The sequence below is a fragment of the Sesamum indicum genome, linkage group LG10 (genome assembly GCF_026168435.1).
Source record: "Sesamum indicum cultivar Baizhima isolate 11 linkage group LG10, ASM2616843v1, whole genome shotgun sequence".
Classification (NCBI taxonomy): Eukaryota; Viridiplantae; Streptophyta; class Magnoliopsida; order Lamiales; family Pedaliaceae; genus Sesamum; species Sesamum indicum.
In genome coordinates this window covers 1,675,545-1,697,675 of record NC_142666.1, presented here as the reverse complement: position 1 = coordinate 1,697,675, position 22,131 = coordinate 1,675,545, and the positions used below count along the sequence as shown (strand labels likewise).

General features: G+C 36.4%; 4 protein-coding genes and 2 non-coding genes across 13 annotated transcripts; 5 read left to right on the top strand and 1 right to left on the bottom strand.

The window, feature by feature from the left end:
- Positions 1–3,233: 3,233 nt before the first annotated feature.
- Positions 3,234–3,305, bottom strand: TRNAG-UCC (transfer RNA glycine (anticodon UCC)). The gene has a single exon. It is a non-coding gene; the product is annotated as a tRNA-Gly (tRNA).
- A 74-nt stretch (positions 3,306–3,379) lies between these two features.
- On the top strand, positions 3,380–4,759 carry LOC105172662 (uncharacterized). The gene is made up of 2 exons (XM_011094190.3): positions 3,380–3,924; positions 4,393–4,759. Exons 1-2 carry the CDS (start codon positions 3,439–3,441, stop codon positions 4,576–4,578), a joined length of 672 nt encoding a protein of 223 aa, XP_011092492.1. The 5' UTR covers positions 3,380–3,438; the 3' UTR covers positions 4,579–4,759.
- Positions 4,760–5,400: 641 nt separating this feature from the next.
- On the top strand, positions 5,401–8,009 carry LOC105172663 (cyclin-like protein). The gene is made up of 4 exons (XM_011094191.3): positions 5,401–5,622; positions 5,731–5,998; positions 6,740–6,800; positions 7,195–8,009. Exons 1-4 carry the CDS (start codon positions 5,555–5,557, stop codon positions 7,779–7,781), a joined length of 984 nt encoding a protein of 327 aa, XP_011092493.2. The 5' UTR covers positions 5,401–5,554; the 3' UTR covers positions 7,782–8,009.
- A 2,236-nt stretch (positions 8,010–10,245) lies between these two features.
- Positions 10,246–14,169, top strand: LOC105172664 (uncharacterized). Of its 8 annotated transcripts, XM_020697070.2 has the most exons (15): positions 10,246–10,446; positions 10,894–11,008; positions 11,103–11,183; positions 11,295–11,377; positions 11,478–11,590; positions 11,784–11,894; positions 12,138–12,247; positions 12,412–12,524; positions 12,659–12,724; positions 12,821–12,879; positions 12,954–13,004; positions 13,100–13,186; positions 13,345–13,404; positions 13,535–13,610; positions 13,926–14,169. In XM_020697070.2, the coding sequence occupies exons 2-15, from the start codon at positions 10,974–10,976 to the stop codon at positions 13,952–13,954; spliced, it is 1,074 nt and encodes a 357-aa protein (XP_020552729.1). In that variant the 5' UTR covers positions 10,246–10,446; positions 10,894–10,973; the 3' UTR covers positions 13,955–14,169. The 8 variants fall into 8 exon arrangements, 7 of the variants coding, with proteins under 7 accessions (XP_020552729.1, XP_088741711.1, XP_088741710.1 ...); XM_088885584.1 differs by having other exon boundaries at positions 10,249–10,446; positions 12,412–12,724; positions 12,802–12,879; positions 13,345–13,405; positions 13,539–13,610; XM_011094193.3 differs by having other exon boundaries at positions 10,251–10,452; positions 12,412–12,724; positions 12,802–12,879.
- Positions 14,170–14,480: 311 nt separating this feature from the next.
- TRNAN-GUU (transfer RNA asparagine (anticodon GUU)) lies at positions 14,481–14,554 on the top strand. Its single transcript has one exon. It is a non-coding gene; the product is annotated as a tRNA-Asn (tRNA).
- A 1,741-nt stretch (positions 14,555–16,295) lies between these two features.
- Positions 16,296–21,858, top strand: LOC105172666 (vacuolar-sorting receptor 3). The gene is made up of 12 exons (XM_011094196.3): positions 16,296–16,893; positions 17,919–18,611; positions 18,692–18,780; positions 18,905–18,974; positions 19,048–19,131; positions 19,218–19,294; positions 19,368–19,449; positions 20,132–20,214; positions 20,309–20,375; positions 20,802–20,930; positions 21,020–21,129; positions 21,246–21,858. The coding sequence occupies exons 1-12, from the start codon at positions 16,584–16,586 to the stop codon at positions 21,342–21,344; spliced, it is 1,893 nt and encodes a 630-aa protein (XP_011092498.1). The 5' UTR covers positions 16,296–16,583; the 3' UTR covers positions 21,345–21,858.
- Positions 21,859–22,131: the final 273 nt, after the last annotated feature.

Here is a 22,131-nt window from a genome sequence, read left to right as displayed (position 1 = left end):
TTAAGCAAGAATCTAAAGACTTCCTCTGATCCCAAATGTGACTGCTTCGTGAAATCTGAGGTTTTCTTGGATAATGTTGACAAGAAAATGTATGCATGAAACTAACACAATTAAGTACCCGAGAAGGTGTAAAGTTTATCCTTGTCTAAATCGAACTTCTGCGTGAAACTATGAAAGGGTTGGTGTCTCTTAGAAGCAACAATGTAGTTGTTGCCGTCATGGGACGACTGTCCATGCTCAACTTTCGCGTCTCCAAAAGTTGTCCAGCCCTTCAATCCATCCTTCAGTTCCGGGTTCAAAACTATCCCTCCATCATACTGAGGCCTTAGAGGCTTCGCCAAACACTGAATTCAAACACATTTCCAGGACAAAAATGAATCTTTTTGTACAATATAGTAAATGTATGTGATTAATCACTTTTTTCGAACTGTAACCAATCCCAACAGGTATAATTAATTCAAGTCTCTGGCCAAACTCGTTTCGGATTTGAAAAATGATGTATTAACTTGAAAGATCAAATTATATTTCTTGGACTTGCCTCGTGTGTGAATGTGTGATCGTAAGGCACTGCATGAACCCTAAAACCTGCAAGATTCAGACAAAAAAATACTGGTAAGTATAAGGATTTTTTCCCCTCCTTTTTTTGGTTGGAGTTTGAATGAAAGAGATCAAAATGAAATGGGATTAGTACCAAACAGGAGATTAAGAAGGAAAACGAGGAAGAAAGACATTAGGAGCTGCTTGGAAGCCATTGTTGGTTGTCTGAATGTAGGGTTTATGAGCAATGCCATGCACGTTTTATAATGGAAGATGATCACTGAAATCTTCCTATATTGGAAGAATCATACTGAAATTTCACTGTGTTTCCGTGTGCTTACCATAAATCAGAAATGTCTTTGCATTTCTTACAGAAATGGACTCCGATATTCTTGCCGATAATTCTGTTCATGCAAAGAAGAATATTAATTATATATAGCAAAGATGTTAAAATTAGCGTCCAACTAATTAATAAGAAAAGTTCTTGCTAAAATTCATTATTAATCTACATTATTTAATATAAGAAATTTCCTTACTATAATGAATTTAGCAGTGAGTTATAATTTAAGTTGTTTTCTTGTAATGTCTGCTATAAATAAACAGATGGGATTTCTTGGAATCGAAAATCTGATGGAAGTTTGGTTAGTTTAATTTCTGAAGTATGATAATTACTATGGAGAATCTAATTATGAAACTAAATTTTGATTGCGAGGTTTGTGGTAATCATTAGAAACTAATTGTAGAATAATTTGATTTCTCTGTTTGTTTATTGAGAATTAGTACTTAATTAGGGAGTAACTACTTTTCTTTATCTTTGAATTATCAATTTGATGCATATGATCTGCTTTACGTATTGTAGTAAGAGGGTTTTTACTTTAATTAATTGTATCTACTTCAACCAAATTCTGATTTTTTTTTATGATTTTATTTTTCTTGTTTCTTAAAAAAAAAAAACGTGTGATGGTTAACCATATTTAAATGTAGTTGATATAATTCCTAAACTTAGATACTAATCTATATAAAGAAATTAACGTTCATTTGAAATGAATTGAAAGGAAACTCACTAAATTCTACATTTTAAAAAAATTGATTTTTTCTTTTTGGGAGATGTAATTTTAGTCTTGTACCCTATGGGTGACAATTTTTGTTATGCGTGATGAATTAAATTTTGTAATTTAGTCTTGTAAATTAAAATTTTAATAATTTTAATCTTATTTCTGTTAATTTGGTCGAAAAATTGCATGTGGCTTGTACGGGAGAATTGCAATTTTGGTCCCATAACTTACCCCATTTTTTATTTTGGTCCCATTGTTTGATCTCTCACCACATTTGGTCCCATATGTGTTAAAAAATTTGCAATTTTAGTCTCATTGACAGTTTTCGTCCAATTATTCATGGAATGGACACGTGCTCCGTTATTTAACCCATGGTTGACTGAAAGAGTTGGGACCAGAGACAGAAATCAAGCATTTTCCCAAAATCTCGAACACAAACCTTAGCCCCTCTCACATCAGACTTGATTTGCAGCAAATTGGGTGAAAAATTATGAAGAAATTTCAGAAATCGGGAAGGAAAATAGCGTTTACTTGATAGGGGCTCATTTGCAATGTCCAGATAGTCGGCAGAATTTGTTGGGTATCCACCGCTAGATTACTATGAGTTTTCCTTTTTAGTTTTTATTTGTAAAAATTATTGTATTGTGGTTTGAGATTGTATTGGATGTTGATATATATATATATATATATATATGTGTGTGTGTGTGTGAGGGAGCCTCGAGCCCAGCACCACCAGCTGAGGGTGCCTCGAGTATGGGCTCGACACCGTCAGCTCGAGGAATTGTGAGTCAGGCACTGGGCATCGCCAGCTCGAGCAGCACCACCAAGTGCAGCTCGAGGCACTGCCTTGAGCTGGGCTCATGCTGCACTGCCTGGTGCACCAGCACCACCACCTCGAGCTAGGTTGACGCACAGCTAACGCCCATCACCGCCAAATCAATGTTGGGTGTGCTGACCTCGAGTAGCACCGCCAGCTCGAGCTGGACATCTCCTCCAACCCAACCTCAAGCTAGACTCGAGCTGAACCCGCCAAGTGCGGACTTGAGCACCCCAACTGTCGTGGTTCACCACCACCCTTTCCCTACCGTCTGACCCAATAATTTGGGCCACCTTCATTAATAACATTGGGCTTGGGTTATAAATATTGGGCTTATTAACTAGTTCAATATTGAGACAAATAATTGTTCAAACTAAGTGAAGACCTAAATACTACACCACCATTAGATATTTCATCCGATAGTGAGGGGGTATATGATGTATATATTGTTAATACACATTTAATTTCAAGAGAAAAAAAGTAATTTTTTTATATATAACCCCTGCAATAAATACATACACTCTACCATACTACATAAATTCCAACACCACTATAAATAGCAAAAATATAATTTTTTAGAAGGACCACTATTCGTTGATTGTGACTACACTTACTAAAAAATCCCACAAAAATTATGTTTTCACCTAATGAGCTATTATGTCGCGGGTAAAATTTTCATTTCATCCTTTCGTAAAACTCTCAACCACATCAAAAAGCAAAAATGAAAAGAAGAAGAGGAGGAAGCAACAGAACCTTCATTATATAAGTTTCAAATTTTATTACAGGCAAAGAAGAATGAAAAACACAAAAATTTCAAAAGACGATGCGTTTGCCGGGAGTCGAACCCGGGTCTATTGCTTGGAAGGCAATTATCCTAACCGTTGGACTACAAACGCTAGCTGTTGTTCCATAAATTGTTATTCTTAGTTACAATTCATGCCCATGTTTGGTCGATATTCAGCCACATTTGCTGCTGCAGTTCAAAAATCCAGCAACATTTCACAAACCTCTCAGCAATAATCCAAATCCATGGAGCTACCAACAACTCTCAAGAATCCACTCCCTTCCTTCCCTCCTCCAAGAACTCCCATCAAAATCCCTATCAACAACTATACACTCCCTTCATCCCCCAATCCAATCACACCAAAAACCCATCTCAAAACAAATCCATACGAACCACCCACTCCCACAATGTCCGACATCTTGGCCGCTTCCAGAGCGCAGAATCTGGACCTTCAGCTCCAGACGTTCGGCCCCTTTTTCAGGGTCACGGCTCGAAGCTTGGGGACCCGGAGGGAACTGGGCAGGGCTGAGGGGGTGATTAGGTTTTGGTTTGGTGGGAAAATTCTGCATTTGGATTCAATGAAGCTGCGAAGGGAGACGGTGGGAATGGAGAAATCGATATTTGGGATTGGTTTGTTTGTTGGAGCGGTGGCGATCAGGCATGGGTTTGAGTGTGGGTGCCGGAAGGCTGAGCTGCTCGCCATCAATGACACTCATCTTTACCATTCCAAGGTGCGTACTTGCCGCTTACCTTGTTTGCTGTCGTCTTCAGCTTTTGCGCTGCTTTTCTGTAAGCACAATTTAATGACAAATTAAATTTGTCATAATTATAAATATTTGATTGCAAAATTACAAAATGGCATTTTCCGTCCCAGTAAGTTAGCCTTTCTGTGATTGTACTCCCACTAAAATATTTAGAATTCTACGAAAACAACTTTAATTATCCTCAAAAGCTCATGCCATAGAGATGCTTTTTCCACAAAAAAAAAAAATTTAACGGAATTAAGACTTGGAATTAAAATTACAAAATTTTGAGAGTTATATAGAATGTAATATGGTGGACTGAAAAACAATGGTAATAAAATCGTAAAAAGACAATCATTTGTTTGAACTAAGATTTTGGTGTCCCACATAGGAACATCAAGACCATCTATTTGTTTAGACTATGATGATGATGATGATATAGTTGTGTGTTTGCAGCTGGTGAGGTTTTACAAGAGAATAGGGTTCAGGGAAGTGTACGAGGTAACAGGTTCATCACTTGGAGATTTCACCCACATGCTGGTGTGGGGTGGCGTTGGAACTCGGATGGACGCTGATCTTCATCATCTCATCACCAAATGGTGCTCCAGGTTTAAACCCAAATCAACTGTGGATGCGGCCTAATTTAATTGATATTGAGACGTTATTAATTTAGATTTATGGATTCAAATCACACCCATAATAGTAGGTGTTGATTAAATATAATTATATGATATTGATAATTATTGATATAAATATTTGGTATTGATAATTATAATTGATTTATTTATATGTGCTTGATACGTCAAAGGGTATTCGGATTGAATTTTTTTTATTTCATTTAGTACATACAAATTATGTGTGTAAAATTTGGGTCATGTTAGGATGGTCGAGTTTTCTTATATTCAGAAATACTAATCTAAAAATTCAAATTGCACTTTTTTAATTGTGCTTGATATGTATATAATTTTTTTCAAAATTACAAATAATGCGAATTTTATACATATAAATAGTGTATATATAAAATACAGTATGAAATATAGTATGATAATAATTTATAATAAAGGTTCATACTCTAAATTAAAATACAATAAACAAAAGGAGGAAATTAATCACTTGAATTAATTAGCTTGATTAACTACAATTATCCAATTAGTTAAGGTGATTAAGAGGATGTTTAGCTAAATTATTTACAAAATATAATAAATTAATAATATTTTATTTAATAAATATATTAAAATATTTTTTAAAAATAAAATAATAAAATTTATAAAATATTTTGAGCAGTTTATAAATTCACACAAACACTCGTGACGAACGATATCCATTGGTTCGGGCCAATAGTTCTTGAAAGAGCCCATCCAAGAGCCCAATCACTTAATCCATTAAGCAAACATAAACCCGACCCATATCAAAATATACCCAGCCCAGACCCGTTTTAGAGACGCTTCGCGATAAAAAACAATCTGAAAGTATAGTACGAACAAACTTTGATCCTCCTCAGTGGATTGGCTTTTAGGGATTTCTGCAGCCCTCCAACGCCGCAGGCGTAGAGACGAAGTGGTGTCGCGAGCTGACTGAGTGAGTAATTTACTCTCCTTTTTCTCTCAAATTAACACTAATGTCACGGCGAGAAGACCGTAGCTCGGAGTCTAAGCGCCGCCGTTCGCGGTTTGACCGTGAGCCCAGGTAAATCGAGAGTCCATTTTTGCGCTGTGTTGAATTGTTTTTCTTTTGTGTAATCTAATGGGAATAGTTCAATTTCGAATGATCCATTCTGCTGTTGTGTGATGCAAGCCCCAAGAGATCTCGGAGGGATGGTAAACCAGAAACTGAAAGGTCCGCGGCGCAGGCGGAGCCGGATAAAGATCGACTGGACCGGGATCATAAGCACCGTCGTCGGCTCCAGGACCACTTGCCTCTTGAGGCCCCAGTTTACCACGATCCGAAGGTTGAATCTGGAACCTTGGGCAAGGAATCTGAAAACAGAAATGAGGGACACCGGGGAGGTAGAAGGCATTCTTCCGATCCAACTAAAGTACCTCAGTCCCGATCGTACTTTGAGGTACTGTTGCTGATTATATACGTTATTGTAGAACCACATGATGTTTGTGCTTCCTTTATCATCTACTAAAGCATGCATGAGCTGATATTTCTCTCTGTATAATCTTTTTGGATGCCAGGTCTTTTGAGAAGCATTTCCTCTGCCATCATTGATCATTGCAAATTGCTTTATATGCTATGTTTTGAATAGTATGATTATGTGGAACTATAGCTACAGTAGTTCCGCTTCCCATGGTCTGGATATTCGGGAAGTTCTGCACATGGGTGAGCGGGTAGTATAAAAATGGATCATCCTCGTTGGAGTGTGTTCAATAGTTTCATTCTCAATTGTTATGGTCGAAATTGCATGGTGGCCTGTAGTCTAACATTTATGGTAGATCTAATTTCAACCTTTTGCCACTTAAAATATGGTATTTTCCACTCAAACAGCAACTGAAGCCAGATAGATGTTGGCTCCATCTCCTAGAATTGGTTGTTTGAACTCGATTTATTGCTAAATTACCGTTGACGTGTTCAAAAGTAGTTGAACCTTCTAAAAGTTCTGTAATGTCATGCGATGAATCTCTCAATGTTTTAGTTGAAAGAAGGGAAAAAGTGCACAAGCTTCGTCTGTGCATAGTTTGGTTGTGACCCATTCTGCAAACCCTTTTATCTGGGCATTTGCTTTCTGTTCAGCCTGGTGACTTCGAGTAGCTCCATTTATATAACAGTGTTAGGCCTGCCTGTGCATGTCTTATAACAGCACGATGACCGAGGTAGTGCTGGGCGAGATGGGAGAAGCTTCAGTCGCAGGACAGAGAATGGTAAGCTTTTATTTAATTAAGTGTTACTGAGTGATTGTTGAAGGAGTGTAGTTTGGGAGGTTATTTGATGCGTCTACTTTTGTGATTTTCTTCAGTTGTGTGGAGGTTCTTCTGCAATCTTGATTTAGAAAAAGATGAGAACATCTGTGCAATGATTTCTTTGAAACCTAAAGACAATGAGATATTTGTCAAGTTCATTTTGTTTAAATTTTAGAATTTTGTTCGGCTATTTACTCCTGCTATTGAGCCTCTCTCTTCTATATTTAATATTTGAGAAATATGTACTGCCTCTCTCTATTAATCAATTCTGAGAAGCAATAATAGAAAGTTCTTTAAGTGTTTTGTGTATCTCTTATATCAAGAACTGATCTTTTAAATCCATATTCTTCTCAAGAACGTGGATGGTGGAGAGATCCTAAGGAGCAGGAAAATGACACGGCAATAGACAAAACTGTACCAAGAGCCACACATCAGAAGGATGAGAAAGGTAAAGATAGCAGGGAAGACAATCATGTCTGGCGCCATGATGGGTACTTTGAAATGGAAGCAAATCCAAAACCTACCGTACGGAAAAGGCCTTCCTTTAGAGAGCAAAAGATTCCTGCTGATCCTGAGAAAACCAACAAAGCATCAACTGCTCCTGGGACAACCAACAATCAAGATCATGCTTTAGAAAGTGGAAGACGTGATGAGAGAGAGCATGCCTCCCGCCATTCTGACAAACCTGAGAGACCATTTGCAGGGGACAGGGAGTTGAACAGGGCTCAATCTTGGAGGGGCAATTTTTCATCCAGAGATAGGTCTGGTGCAAACGGTAGATACAGAGGCAGAGATAGGTTTATGCCCAGGCAAAGCTATCGGCCAACTGGCGGCCGTGTTGAGAAATGGAAGCATGATCTTTACACTGAGGCCAACAGGAGTCCTTCCCCAAAGAATGAAGAAGATCAGATTTCAAAAATTGAAGCTCTCCTGGCTTCATAAATGTTCTGAATTTGGTACATTTCCCCTTATGCTGCTACGCACCCTCTCCCCTTTTCCTTCCCAGAAGCTTACTTCTGAGCAGTAGTTTGGTGAAGAACTAAGTAGCTTTTTGCAGATCTGCTTTGCATTGTGGATGATATGCTCCATTTGTGTATCAAACAATTAGTCTTTTTTTGTAATTGGCTTTGTTGCCGTCTATGATGTAGGCGGCTTTACAATTGCACAAAACATCATGCTTCTAACACAAAAAGTATGTTACTCCCACCAACGCTGATAATTGTTTTGATGGCATTGATTTTGATCGCCACTGCGGTACAGGTATGCCCGGGATTAAAGCAAAAATGTTGGATAATTGTTGATGCCAACTGACACATTGGGTTCTTCCAAGAACAAAGAAGGCAAAAGAAAAGCGAACTCAAATATACACTTGTACCATAAGCAACATTACATGGTTGTTCCATAAAATCTACAATTACAACACCCATAAACGTAATACATCAGTTCTATATTGTTTGAAACAACATAAAAATAAAAGAATTAACTCAAAGGATCAAACCCATTCTGGACTCCAATTCAGGCCTTTCTTGTTGCATTTCTTCATCTGCGGTAGTTATTAGTCCTTTCAGAAACTTGATAATGTGAGGCAGAAGTAAAACCCCTATGCCTCAACCCCTTATCAGCGTTCGAAGGAGAGGCCGCGGGACCTCTGGCGGCGAAGCTCTTCGCATGGGGTAGATGCTCCGAACCCGACGAGAAATCAACGGTAGACGACGGCTGGAATTCCGAGCGAGTACGGCGGTGGGAGGAACCCTCCACGGCGTCTCCGGCGAGGAGGAGGTGGTAGCTCCGCCCGTTGGTGGAGTTCTCGGAGAGGCACCGGTAAGCGTTTTGAGGCCTTTGCTTCTTCATGGCGTGGAGAAGCAACGGGATTAAGCCTTCCATCTTGCGGCGGACGGCGGCTGATCTTGGTTACGCTCCGGCGGCGGTTTGATCTGCGGACTGATTTGATGTTAAGCTAAAGTAGAGATTATCGTACAAAATGTGTTGTGATGAATGTGAAGTTAAACTCTGGGCATAAATGAATTTATAGTTGGTATCCTGATCAGTTTAGTTGAAAAGTCAGGGGATTACGAGGGTAGTGTGAATTCATATATTGACATTCATATCCTTCAACTAGATATTTATTTATAGACAATGTACTCTGATTTGAAAAGTTCCACTCTCCTTCTCAATTTATATATTATATATATATAAAATCAATCATTAATTATGAACTAATAAAATAATTTTTCCTACAACATAACTAAAAATTCTAAATTAATGAGAAATATAACAATCAATTATATTTAAAAATAAAAAAATATTTAATTTGATACCACTAATTTAATAAAAAATAAAATTATTATTTTCATCAAATAAAAAAAATCTGTCGATTTAATCCCACTAACATAAAAAAATGCTTATAAATTAATTCACACATATTTTCACTAAAAAACTGAAAATTAAAAATAAAAACACAACCAAATATAGGGTATAATTTTCAGAACTTGTTTAGAACAAGGCTTGACCTTGACCTCATTATTCCAACAAGATAAAAAGAACAACGAAAAAAAAGAAATATGGAAGTCATTTTGCAAAGAAGTGGGGCTATTTAAGTAAATTCAAATAATGGGGAGGATAACGAAACGACAAGCACAAAAGTCAAATACGTTGACTGAATTCGCCCATGCTCATCCACAGAGAGTAGCGTGTCCGGGTCGTGATTTTATTGCTTTAGTTTTTTGACTGCTTAAATCCCAATTCCAACAAACTCCGGCGGCCAAACAAACCCTCTTTAAAGCACGTGCCGTTTTTTAACCTTAATCAATTTAAAATAAGGTACAATTATACTCTTTTTTTTAAATTTATAATAATTATATTTAATTTTTTTGTGATTTAAAAAATTATATTTAATATTTTTTAAGTCTGCTTTCGAATAATAAATAAGTTTATTCTTTAATTAAAATTTATTAAATTTACTGATATTAGACGAATCAAATTTTAAGAATATTAAATATAAATTTTCAAATTATAAAAAATTTATATATAATTATATTAAATTTTAAGAGAATAAACAATAATTAAGCCTTAAAATAATTACACCAAGCGACATATCCTTGCACAATCCAATCCAGCGTTGACTTGGAATACCAAGTGGGTGCAGTGACGTAGTCATTTTCATTAGCTGGACTGCACCGATTGATATATATGTCAGTTTCAAAACCCAGTTTCAGCTGCTAACTTTGAACAATTTTATTTTCATCCAGTTGTCATATTAAAATTGGATACTAAATTGGATCAATTCATTTATTAAAAGTAATTAATTAAATTTGTTAGCTAGGCTTCTAACGACCCATCCTTTAGGCCTCCCTAATTATTAGTGACGGGTCATAGCCCAAAGGTTGGGGGCCTAACGTGGTGGGTACTGACTTGGATCCGACTATGTCTCGGGTTCATATTTCACATTGAAATGGTGTAGCTGTTGTGTGTTTTGTCCATCTCCAACACTTTGCTGCAACTGATTTATCAATTTAAACAGATGAGTTTTCAAGTTGTAAGCATTCAAGGTTGTCAGGAGTAGGGTTGAAATTCCATTGTAATCATAATGCTAGGGCAAAATGCCAAGGTTCAAGTACTGGAAAATTTTCAGCTTTCTGTTCTTTAAATTCTTTCAGTTTGTGTTCTTGCTTGCTATTTTAGCATCTCACTGTGTGTCTGTTTGATTTTGATGGGAAAGTTTCTTGAAATTGGTCGGTTATGTCTTGAATTGGGATGAATATGGAAGTGGGTTCAAGTTGTTCCCACTTCTGTACGTGTTGTCGCCACATTCCAAATTTCAAGAAAATCAACAACTTGAAAATCTAACCTTTTGATTCTTATACTTGTTCTCTTCTGACAAAAGTAGGGTTTACATGATTGTTGTAAGAATACATGTTTATGGCGAGGTGTTAATACAGTGAGAAATAACCTGTTTGTAGTGTAGTTCGTACTAGTTTGAAGAACTGTACTTGTTCATGCGTTTTGATATTCATGGTGTAAATTACAGCATGTTGATGGATTTTGCTGTTTGTAGGTCCTAACTGCAGCTGAATACTAGCATGTAATTTCAGAAATAATCTCTATTGTATTACTCCAACTGGTGCAATAGAGGCCATGGATAAGTTTTTGGATGATTTATTCGCCAAAAGGTGCTTCTTGGTCGAGAATGATATATTTGACTTCTCATTCTATTTAAATTTTCCCAGTTCCCTTGATGGTTAATTGAGTATCTTTTCTCCTTAGGGGTTCTGTAAGAGAGGGAGCATTATCTTCGATTGTTGATGGCCTCAATTTGAACTATCTCCACCAGTTTGCTGGGAAAAAGTTAGAGCATCAACTAGATTGTGGAATGATTTTACTCTTACAAATAAAATTTGGAGTAACGTGCGTTTTTGCACTTTAAGATGACTTTCTTTCTAATAATCTACTTTGCAGTTTTGCGACTTTACTATACCGATGTCTAAATTCTTTCAAGAAGGGATCTTCCAAGGAGATTGTTTTAGCTTCTCGTGCCCTTGGTTATTTTCTATTCCTACGTAGCACTTCTTTTATATATATTTTCATTTATAACAGTTGCATTGTGCTTAGAATGACTTCTTCATTCATGTGTCTATGCAGGTCTCTTGTCAATCACTGTAGGTTGTGGGGATAATGCTCATGAACTTTACAAGGAGTCACTTCCACTTATATCACAAGCTCTGAGATCTAGGACTGAATCATTATTGTTATCTGTATGTATGATACTTGGTAATGGATGTGTAGATACAAGAGTTACCTACCAGTCAATTTTTTGCCTTGCCTATAGTGTTCTATATTTTACCCTCTTATTTTTCTTTCTGTTAATTACTTTCCTTTTCTTGTTTTTTTGTTTTTTCGTTTTTGTGGGGGTGGGGGTTGCGGGGGTGTTTATGTTATTTGTTTTAGGTGATCGACTGTTTAGCTATTGCCACTTTCGTTGGTGCAAATGATTTCGAGGAGACAGAAGCTGCGATGCAGATAATATGGCACTTTATTAATTTGAAACCAGGTGATAATGTAAGCGTGTTCCATGCCAAACCCCAAATTTTAGGCTGTTAAGTCGTATGATCAGTGTTATTTATTATATCAATAGGCTGAAGCCAAACATGGTGAACAATCAGATTTTGCAGCTAACTTTACCGAGTTTCTGCATACTTGTCTAGCACAGTATAGTATTTGTACATAGTGAATATATTAACATATATTTACTGATTTTGTTATTTTTTTCATCTATGATGTTTTTCTGGGTTTTGATCTCAGGTTGTAGTCAGTAAACAGCCAGCTTCTGTTCTGTCTGCTGCTATCTCTACGTGGTCACTTCTTCTCACAACTGTCAATGGCTGGAACCTTAATCACAATTACTGGCGGGGGTAAAGTAGATGTCATGAGTATGATGCATGTGGTGACAAACTTATATATCTTTGAAGTAACTGAGGGGCATCCATATGTAGATAATTGCTACTTATTCATGGTTCTATCTTTTGCACACGAAACTGTTATCCAGCATAAAACTTTCTTCCCTGTCCTTGAACAGAGCAATTCCCTACTTTCTGAATCTACTAGAAGTGGATGATCAATCTGTTTGCATGGTGGCTGGTCAGGCTATTGCTTTAATATGTGAAATGGGATTTCTCGAGAAATTTGCTGGTAATCTCACGACTGATGAAATTAGTTTGAACGAAAAGGGAAAAAACATTAAGGACCAGGATTACTCTATACAAGAATTACAAGAAATTGTGAGCAATCATGCCAAGAGAGTTTTGAGACAAAATTCACTTCAGAGTGCAGCTACAAAAACTGTGAATGGATGGAGCAACTTTTCCCAGAATTTTTTGGAAGCTTTAGAGGTATTACTCTACCTTGTACAGAGTTACCAAATAAAAATCTTTCTATGAGATCTATTTTTACATCTTCACACTTTTAGGATGGTCGTTTTCATGAAGCTTCTTTGAAGATTGGCAAACATAGGTTGCAGTTACATTCATTGTCCCAATTACTGCAGGTACTTATTATTTACATGACGGACAGTTTTCATTCTCCCATACTTGGTTACTTAAATCTTTTATCTTTTTATAGGTTAACTTTATCAAGCGTTTCCTAGGACGTGGATTTGTACCTCACATGGTGGTAGGTTGGGATCGTCTTTCTTACTATTTTTGTAACACTTCCTTTTGTGATAATCACCTTGTGAGTTATACCTTATGACGCCCCTATTTAAACAGGAAAATGAATTTCTGCATGATGTTTTCAACTTCACACCAAGAAAACAAGAATCAGGGGTGGAACTCTATAGTTCTGAGAGAGAAGAGGTTTAGTTTGTATTCAATTATAATTTATGAGAATCGTTGCAAAGTGTTTTGCTGATCTGAGTTGTGACTGTTGAGTATTGATTGGTTCTAGTGCTCTCTGTAGTTGCCACAAATCATCTATGGAATGATCGCGTTTGTCTGTTTTATTTGAATTTTAGGCGGTTGTCCATCTTTTTGTGCCTGAAACCAGACAAAGAGATGGCGAAGATGACTTTGGGGTAAGTTTTTCAAACTTATTGTTGCGTAGTTTTTTCTTCCTCTTCTTCTCATCAAGTACAGACTCGACCATGATTGCAGCTGTAGTTTTGGTTTTCACTTGTTTGTGTTTCTTTTCTCCACGCAATGCAGCGGGCTCACAGGCCACAGAGATCTGCTTACCGCAAAGCAAAGACTCAACTCTTGAACAAGCAGCGCATGCTAAAAGGTTATTATCATCATTCTTTTTCTCCTAAAATAATTTCTCAAGGTCTTGTTGCCAAGATAAAAATGTCCGGTTTAATTTAAAACAAGAAGAGAAAAACGAGACAGTTAATGGTAGCAGTTTCAAATACCCCTTTTTAAATGATCCAAGAAAAACTTCATGTGATGTTTTTTTGTATTAATTAACACTCTGAATGAAGTCGTAAGTTCATCACAGAAACAAGCTAGTAATCTCATAGTTGATCAAGAATCTCCAAGACTTTCTCTATTATTATACTGACACAGTTTTCTGCTATTTTATGTGTGTGTGGACAATCAGGGGAAGAACTTCGGCCATATGATGATTGATGTTGGAGACAAAGCGCTGCAATTACGACATGAATGTAGTAACTCTACCTTCAGTAGCATGTTATGAATTCTTTGCCTATTCACATTTATGGGCTCTTTGTAAGACTAATGTTTCTACCATGCTCTGCATGTTGTACTTCATAACTAGAACCAGTTGTGGACATTAACTTGAATACTGTGTTTATCAATTGCCAAGATTTCTTATTCATCTTTAAGTTTTCAATGTTATATACCATATTGTTACTGAAAATACAGTTGGAGTATTTGGAGGACTAATTCTCAAACTGATTCACTCGTTTCACTATATAGATAGATTGTTCTGCTTCTAGTGGAACAACTACTGCAAAATATTCTATACCAGCAAATTAGTGCTGAAAAAAAGTGTGTAGAAGTTAGTTTGCACTGGTGTCTTTGCTGCTTGTTATTTGATAAAATTAAGAGTGATTGAAGAAATCTGACCATATTGGAAGGACGGGTTGTTCTCTACAATGTTCATAAATTTTGTCCAATAGACAGACAGCAAGAAGCTGGAGTAGCTCAGTTGGTTAGAGCGTGTGGCTGTTAACCACAAGGTCGAAGGTTCAAGCCCTTCCTCTAGCGATCATTATTTTCCTGTTTTCATAAACCAAATTTTTACTTTATGGCATTGTCTTAATATGATTTCTATGCCTCATTTTGCTCTACTACTCACCCCTCAAAAACTCCATGCTTCCTTCCCAATTTCCATACATATAAACCTATTACTTTTACCTTTATTATAACATCAATATCATTTTATTTATTTTCATCTTTTGTCATGATATTTATTACATTATTATTTAAGTATTTTTAGAAAGAAAAAACACCAAAACTAACTTGAAGACATAAACATCTTTGTATAAGTATCTCTATAGAGCTTTGCTTGCATTACAACAAATCTCGTGGAAGGGCAGTGTAATATCGCTTTGTTTATTTATATTTTAATGAGGTGAGAATGAGATTATAGAAAATTAGACCCAAGTTCATGATGAGGAAGACAAACCATAGTGGAATTTGACGTCAAGACAATTCACGACGACTTCTGCAGTACTTAAATTGTAGATCGTTGAGGGAGAAGGTTATATGGTACATGGCCCATTCAACATATTTAGGAACTTATTTATTCTGTGGTTGATGATTTTAGAGAAACTGGCGGACGATGATGAACAAACCAACCGTGGTTACAACTAGAAAACACGGACTGTGTGCTTTATAATGATTAAGTTCACTTAGTTGTTCCTTGAACGGGGCCGTCGGATGCTTTGGATTAGCAAGAAATGGAGGAGGAAGCATATGAATATGATCAATACAACATAGCTGGCAACTCTCGCATCTACAATTTATCATAATCTGGGCCGAAAGGAATCAAAGGAGTTGTAAAATTATATAAGTACATCACTTGAGGGGACTAGAGTAATATACCTCATGAGTTCTTTATGTAAAATTTCATTATTAAATAGAGTGTGTATTCATAATTACAACTACAACATCAATTAATGTACTCATAAGTTGTAATTTTGCAAAGAACAAGAAATATTTGTATAACTAAATCTAACTAAAAAGCGTCAATTAATATAATTTACCTTAATTTATAGGCATTCATAGTTTATTTGGTTTCTAATTTTCCCTTTTAAAAAATAAAATAAATATTGGGTTTAACTTTTATGATTATGGTAATATTGCAATAAAAATTGAATAATCGATATTATCAATTATTAATTATTAATTTATTTATTTATTAACAAATATTAGATTATTGGTAATCCAATGCTATATTTGATTGTTTACTGAAAAGGACTAAAAAAAAAAAAAAAAACACGTGCAATTGATAATTGTTTTCTTTGACCTCTAAACCGACAATAACCTACCATGTATCACGTTTAAGAGAATTATTAATTTTTAGGATTAATTCTTGACCCCTTTCAAATATGAAATTATGTTTTTTTTACATAAATTTTAAAAATTATACTTACACCTCGTTCGGCTATTTACAATTTAGAATTGTTCCATCTTGACTAGATTTTGAATAAAAATAATTGATATCAACAAAAGAAGCACACAAACTTTTAATTTACCTCTTGATTCAGTATTTCGTATAAATAATTGATAATATAACTATTTTTTAATTTCTAATTTTTATCGTATGGTAATAATTTGTAAATAATATTTTATTATAATTATAATATTTTAAATTTACACCTTAATAAGCAAAAAGTTATTATTCGATATTTTTTTGTCAATAAATTATATAAAATATTAAAATGCGGGATAAAATTAAAATAATCCCTATATAATATTATCCTTTTGTCTATTCCTTAATTCACACGTTGACGACTTTCATTTCTATTTCCCACTGTTCTCAAGACAGAGAGAAAAAGAAGAGCATTCCCGTTATTGTAAATTTAACTCCCTTCTCTCTTCACCAACTCATCAAGATTTTCCATCCTTTTCAAGCCTCGATCCACCCAAAAATTCACGGACTCGCACACTTACTGCGCGTTTGAGTTGATATTTGCCAGAGTACCAGGAAAACAAAGGAGAAACCCCCTTTAAATTTCTAGAAGCTAGCAAATCTCGGATTTTTACTTGCTGCTTCTGGAAGTAGAAGGAAATGGGGTGCTCTATAAGGTTAAAATTTGCGAATTTGTTGGGGTTTTGGGTGCTGATTTTCACACAAGCGGTTGTGGGTCGGTTCGTGGTGGAGAAGAACAGCTTGAGGGTGACGTCACCAGAGAGCATTAAGGGGACTCACGACAGCGCCATTGGCAACTTTGGGATTCCACAGTATGGGGGAAGTATGGCTGGAATCGTGGTGTATCCCAAGGATAATAGGAAAGGGTGCAAAAATTTTGATGATTTTGGGATTTCTTTCAAGGCTAAAGCTGGGGCTATGCCGAACTTTGTGCTTGTTGATCGTGGAGGTACATGATTTTTTCTTGGGAGTTTCTTATCTTTTTTCTCTTTTTTTTTTTTATTTCAGGCTTTGTTTCTTTAAACATTTATCGAGATGCCCTTTTCGTTATCTTTGTTAATTTCTTAGTTCAGCTTCAATTTGATGTTTCTTTGAGGTATAGGTCGAGTATGTTTCTTCTTCTTCTTCTTTTTGTCTGAGGTTAATTTGTTAGATACTGGCAAGGACCTTTTCATCGCCGACAGTTAATTTGCTAGTTGGATTGAATTTGAAGTTTGTTCCTTCAATTTAAGTCAAATTGATTGTCTGAGGTGACTTTATAGATTTCTATTTGTACCCTTTTGATTAATTCAGATAATTTCCTTATCCATGTGAATCAAACAGTTCTCTTCTTGGGGTCGTACTGTTTGCCAAAAATTTTATTTTCTGGAGCAGCATTTGTGTTTTTAATTTAATTGAATTTTTGAAAACTTTTTGCTCGTTTAATTTACAGAGTTGGAGAGATTTCTTTAGATTTCTTGATGTTTTAGTTTGTAAATTTCCCTTTTAAGTTTGGGTTCTCGTTTTCCTTGCATTAGATGCTTGGAAATATGGCCTTCATAGTTAGAGGTGTCTTTTGAGTAATATGATTCATGTCTAAGCTGTTTAAGGTACCCTTTTGGTTGCATTCTGAATTAACTAATTTATCCGTCTTGATTGAATTCAATTTTTTGGTTCTTTCTGGAAATAGCAGTTTTGCCAATTATAGGAGTCATGTTTTACCACGCCTCTTCATTAAGTTTTTTCATGATTTCTGTTTTTTCTATAATTTCTATCGCATAGAGGTTTCAATTGTGAAACTCTTTTATAAGCACTTCTGCTTTGGATTTCAGTTTTGTGAAGTTGGGGTTGTGTGCTTATATGTATGCCTCCTTTTGTGTGTGTGTGAGAGCAAAAGCACAACCTCGAATATGTACTAAGATGGGTATTTGGGTGCTAATATATTTTACTGGATCAAATTGTACGTATCTCCATTGACTTTCTCCTGCACTGCAGATTGCTTTTTTGCTTTAAAGGTGTGGAATGCCCAAAATGCCGGTGCTGCTGCAGTTCTAGTGGCTGACGACCTTGATGAACCATTAATCACAATGGACTCACCTGAAGAGGATGCAGCGTCTGCCAAATATATTGTGAACATAACAATACCATCTGCATTGGTTGATAAAAATTTCGGTGAAAAATTAAAGCAAGCAATCAGTGGAGGGGATATGGTGAATGTGAATCTTGACTGGAGAGAAGCTGTTCCTCACCCAGATGATCGAGTTGAATATGAACTGTGGAGTAACAGCAATGATGAGTGTGGGGTTAAGTGTGACATGCTGATGGAGTTTGTGAAGGATTTTAAGGGTGCAGCCCAGGTTCTTGAAAAGGGTGGTTATACTCAATTTACCCCTCATTATATTACTTGGTATTGCCCTCAGGCATTCACCATAAGCAAACAATGCAAATCTCAATGCATCAACCATGGAAGATATTGTGCTCCAGACCCTGAACAAGATTTCAGCACTGGTTATGAAGGAAAGGATGTGGTTCTTGAGAACTTGAGACAACTATGTGTGTTCAGAGTGGCCAATGAGACCAAAAAACCATGGATCTGGTGGGACTATGTCACTGATTTCCAAATCAGATGCCCCATGAAGGAGAAGAAATACAACAAGGAATGTGCTGAAGGTGTCATCAGATCTTTAGGTAACTTTTCATGCCTCTCATTGTTAACACACATGTCTTTATTTTGGAATAATCATATACCATTGTTGCCTGCTTATTAGGGCTTGATCTGAAAAAAATTGAAAAATGCATGGGTGACCCTGATGCTGATTCGGACAATCCTGTTCTGAAGGAAGAGCAGGATGCTCAAGTGAGTATTATGATGAACTTTCAATGTAAAACGTGAATCAACAGAATTGCTGTTGCATTTATGTAATGTAATTATGTTTACATGATGGATCATGTAAAATGTCTGACAAGTAAGAGTTCTGCAGATTGGAAAAGGATCACGTGGTGATGTGACGATACTTCCTACCCTAGTCGTGAATAACCGACAATATCGAGGTCTGTTCGTTGAAAAAGGTAATTCCCATGGGGTAGTCTTAATATCATTCTTGCTAATGCCCATGCTTTACAGGGAAATTGGAAAAAGGTGCTGTTTTGAAGGCATTATGTGCTGGTTTTGAGGAAACCACCGAGCCATCTGTTTGCTTAACTGGTGGTACGTTGCCTTTAGAGTAAATGCAGATATTGATATGAGAGTATGTACATACATGATCAACTTGGAATTGTGCTTTTTAACTGCAGATGTAGAAACCAATGAGTGCTTGGAGAACAATGGTGGCTGTTGGCAAGACACAACCGCTAATATTACAGCTTGCAAGGTGCTTGTTTTGATAGTTTGCTGATTTTGTCTTTTGCATTTTCAATTTCTAACATATGTATGTGCACATTCAGGACACATTTAGAGGAAGAGTGTGTGAATGCCCTGTAGTCAACGGTGTGCAGTTTAAGGGAGATGGCTATAGCTCTTGTGTTGGTATGTTGATTTGTTGTGCTTATAGCAAATAGTTTCCATCAATCATCTGGAAAATGGCTATTGGAAGCAGCTGCATGTTGGAAGTCCTTTATCTGCTCGCATAAACTCATTATGCTTGAATCGGAATAGCTTCAAATCGCATAAACATCTATGCTTGAATTTGAATAGCTTTGCAAACATTTAATATATTTACTATGTACAAAAATGTCCTTTAGTTAATCTTCGTCGTAGGAATTTATAAACCAAATATTGTTGGCTTGACTTCCCGGTTTAACAGAATGCTTTAAAAAACATGATAGCACTAGCACTTGTGCAATGTACTATTGTCATGCAAAGATTCACCATCTGCTATTATGTATAGTTGAAGTGAACTTTTTGTTTATAGACAATTATTAAACAGATTGATTGTTATATTTAATGCTCACATCTTCAAGTAACTGCAGTGTCATGCCATATAAATATAGACAATCAGTTTCCAATCAATTGAACTATAATTCCTGATTGTTAAGATGTGCACTTATGATTCTTGAACAGAACCATTAATTCTGGTGCACATTGCTTTTTAGCATGCATATTTTTAGTGAATCATGTCTCGTCATGTTTTATCTTGTAGAGTTAAGATAGTTTATTTCTTCTACAAACTACTGTGATTCTAATCTTGAATAAATCATTCCATATGCAGCAAGTGGACCTGGGCGATGCAAAATCAGTCATGGAGGCTGTTGGCACGAAAACAGAAATGGAATCACTTTCTCTGCTTGCGTGGTTGGTTAATCTTGCAAATGCCTGAATATGTTCCAAATCCCGAAGTTAAAAATTGGATTAAATGGATATATTTTTTTTTATATTTTCTCAACAGGATAATGAAGAGGGAAAGTGTACATGCCCCCCAGGCTTTAGAGGTGATGGTGTCAAGAGTTGTGTAGGTAAAACAACTTTCTTCATTTGTGTATCACACTTTTACATCCTGGACTCATACAAGGATGATCTGCATTTTAAATGGATATTAATGCCTATACCATTTAATGTGTCTTCACCACTCAACCCGTGTCAACATATATGCTTTAATTAAGTTCCTGTTCTTAGATTTGTCAATTCTGTCACTCACTTAGAACCATATGACGCATCCCCGGTAACCGTGGGAGTCAGAGAAAAGTATTGCTAGTTGATGCCTACTATAGTCACTATTTCTGCCCTACCTATGATTTTTATCCTAAGTATCTGATACACAAAATATATGCCCTCCAGTTGAAAAATGTGAAAACCGAAGCTAATCAAGAAATTCTTGTGCAGCTATCTGCACTTTTCTGGTTGAACTGCTCTGCTTCCCTGATTCATTTTTGAACATACAGATATCGATGAATGCAAGGAGAAGAAAGCCTGCCAATGCCCTGAATGCAGCTGCAAGAATACATGGGGCAGTTATGAGTGCGCTTGTAGCGGGGACTTGTTGTATATCAGGGAGCACGACACCTGCATAAGTCGGTTCACTTGCACATTTTTGTTACTTTGTGTCTTTATAAGGTGCTCCCCTAATCTTTGATTTATATCTGTTCTGTTTCTTGTACAGGTAAAACAACAGCCGAGGTCAAGTCTGCGTGGACTGCAGTTTGGATTATTTTGATTGGATTAGCTATGGCTGCTGGCGGAGCGTATCTTGTGTACAAATATCGGTTGAGGGTATGTTTTCTACATACAGAATGTTGGAAATCAATTTCAGTCTCCAAAATTAAAGGTTTTGCTAGAAATCCCTTGTTTTTCCTTTACTAATGACTATCACCGGTTGCATATTTCAGTCGTACATGGACTCAGAGATACGGGCTATAATGGCACAATACATGCCTCTAGACAGCCAAAACGAAGTCCCAAATCATGTACATGAAGATCGTGCCTGAAAATGATGCTCAACCGTCACTCCTCCTCATGTTGGGGCTTGAGCAACTGACCATCTGTTCCCAACCAAGGTTTTCAAAGGTGGAATCATATATATTTGTAAAGTTTGTCGGATAATAAGTAAAACAAGAATCGTCCTGGTTTTTTTCTTTCATACGGAGCATATGTCCAAATCAGGATTGTGTTGGGGCACACAGGAAAAATGATAGGTCAATCTATTTAGATTCTAGGTTGTGCCCTTTTAGATTAATTACAAGTGTATGAATCATGCTCGTCTCTTGCATAGATGTATCCTTGGTCGTGACTGCATGTTTCTTGAGAGTCAACTTTATTGTTTACGCCAAAATGCTGTATTAATTAATATTGTTGCTCTCGGTGAATGGTGTTAAAATGTCCATGACAATTGATGGCTTTGTTGGAGCAACCTGGGATTTCTTACATGTAATAATCTTGGCAGTGAGGTTGTACTCTGTTCCTATGCGGATGATTTTGTGGTCGTACCCGATATTTTCTGTACTGGGTGTATCAACCGTTGCAATATCTTCTTTATTTTTAAGGAACGATGATGATGTATGTTGCAATCATCTAACTATTCAGCGTATAATCCTCAACATCGGCAGACGCATAATGCTTGAATTAATGTGGTTGAGGGATGGAAGTCTTGGTATTTGCAATTGCGGCCCTCATTTTGTTTAAGATTCAATACGGGCGAGAGATCGTTAGCACAAAGATACCGAAAAAAGAAAGATTTGAAAATATAATAAGTTAATTAAAACAGTGTAGGTAAAT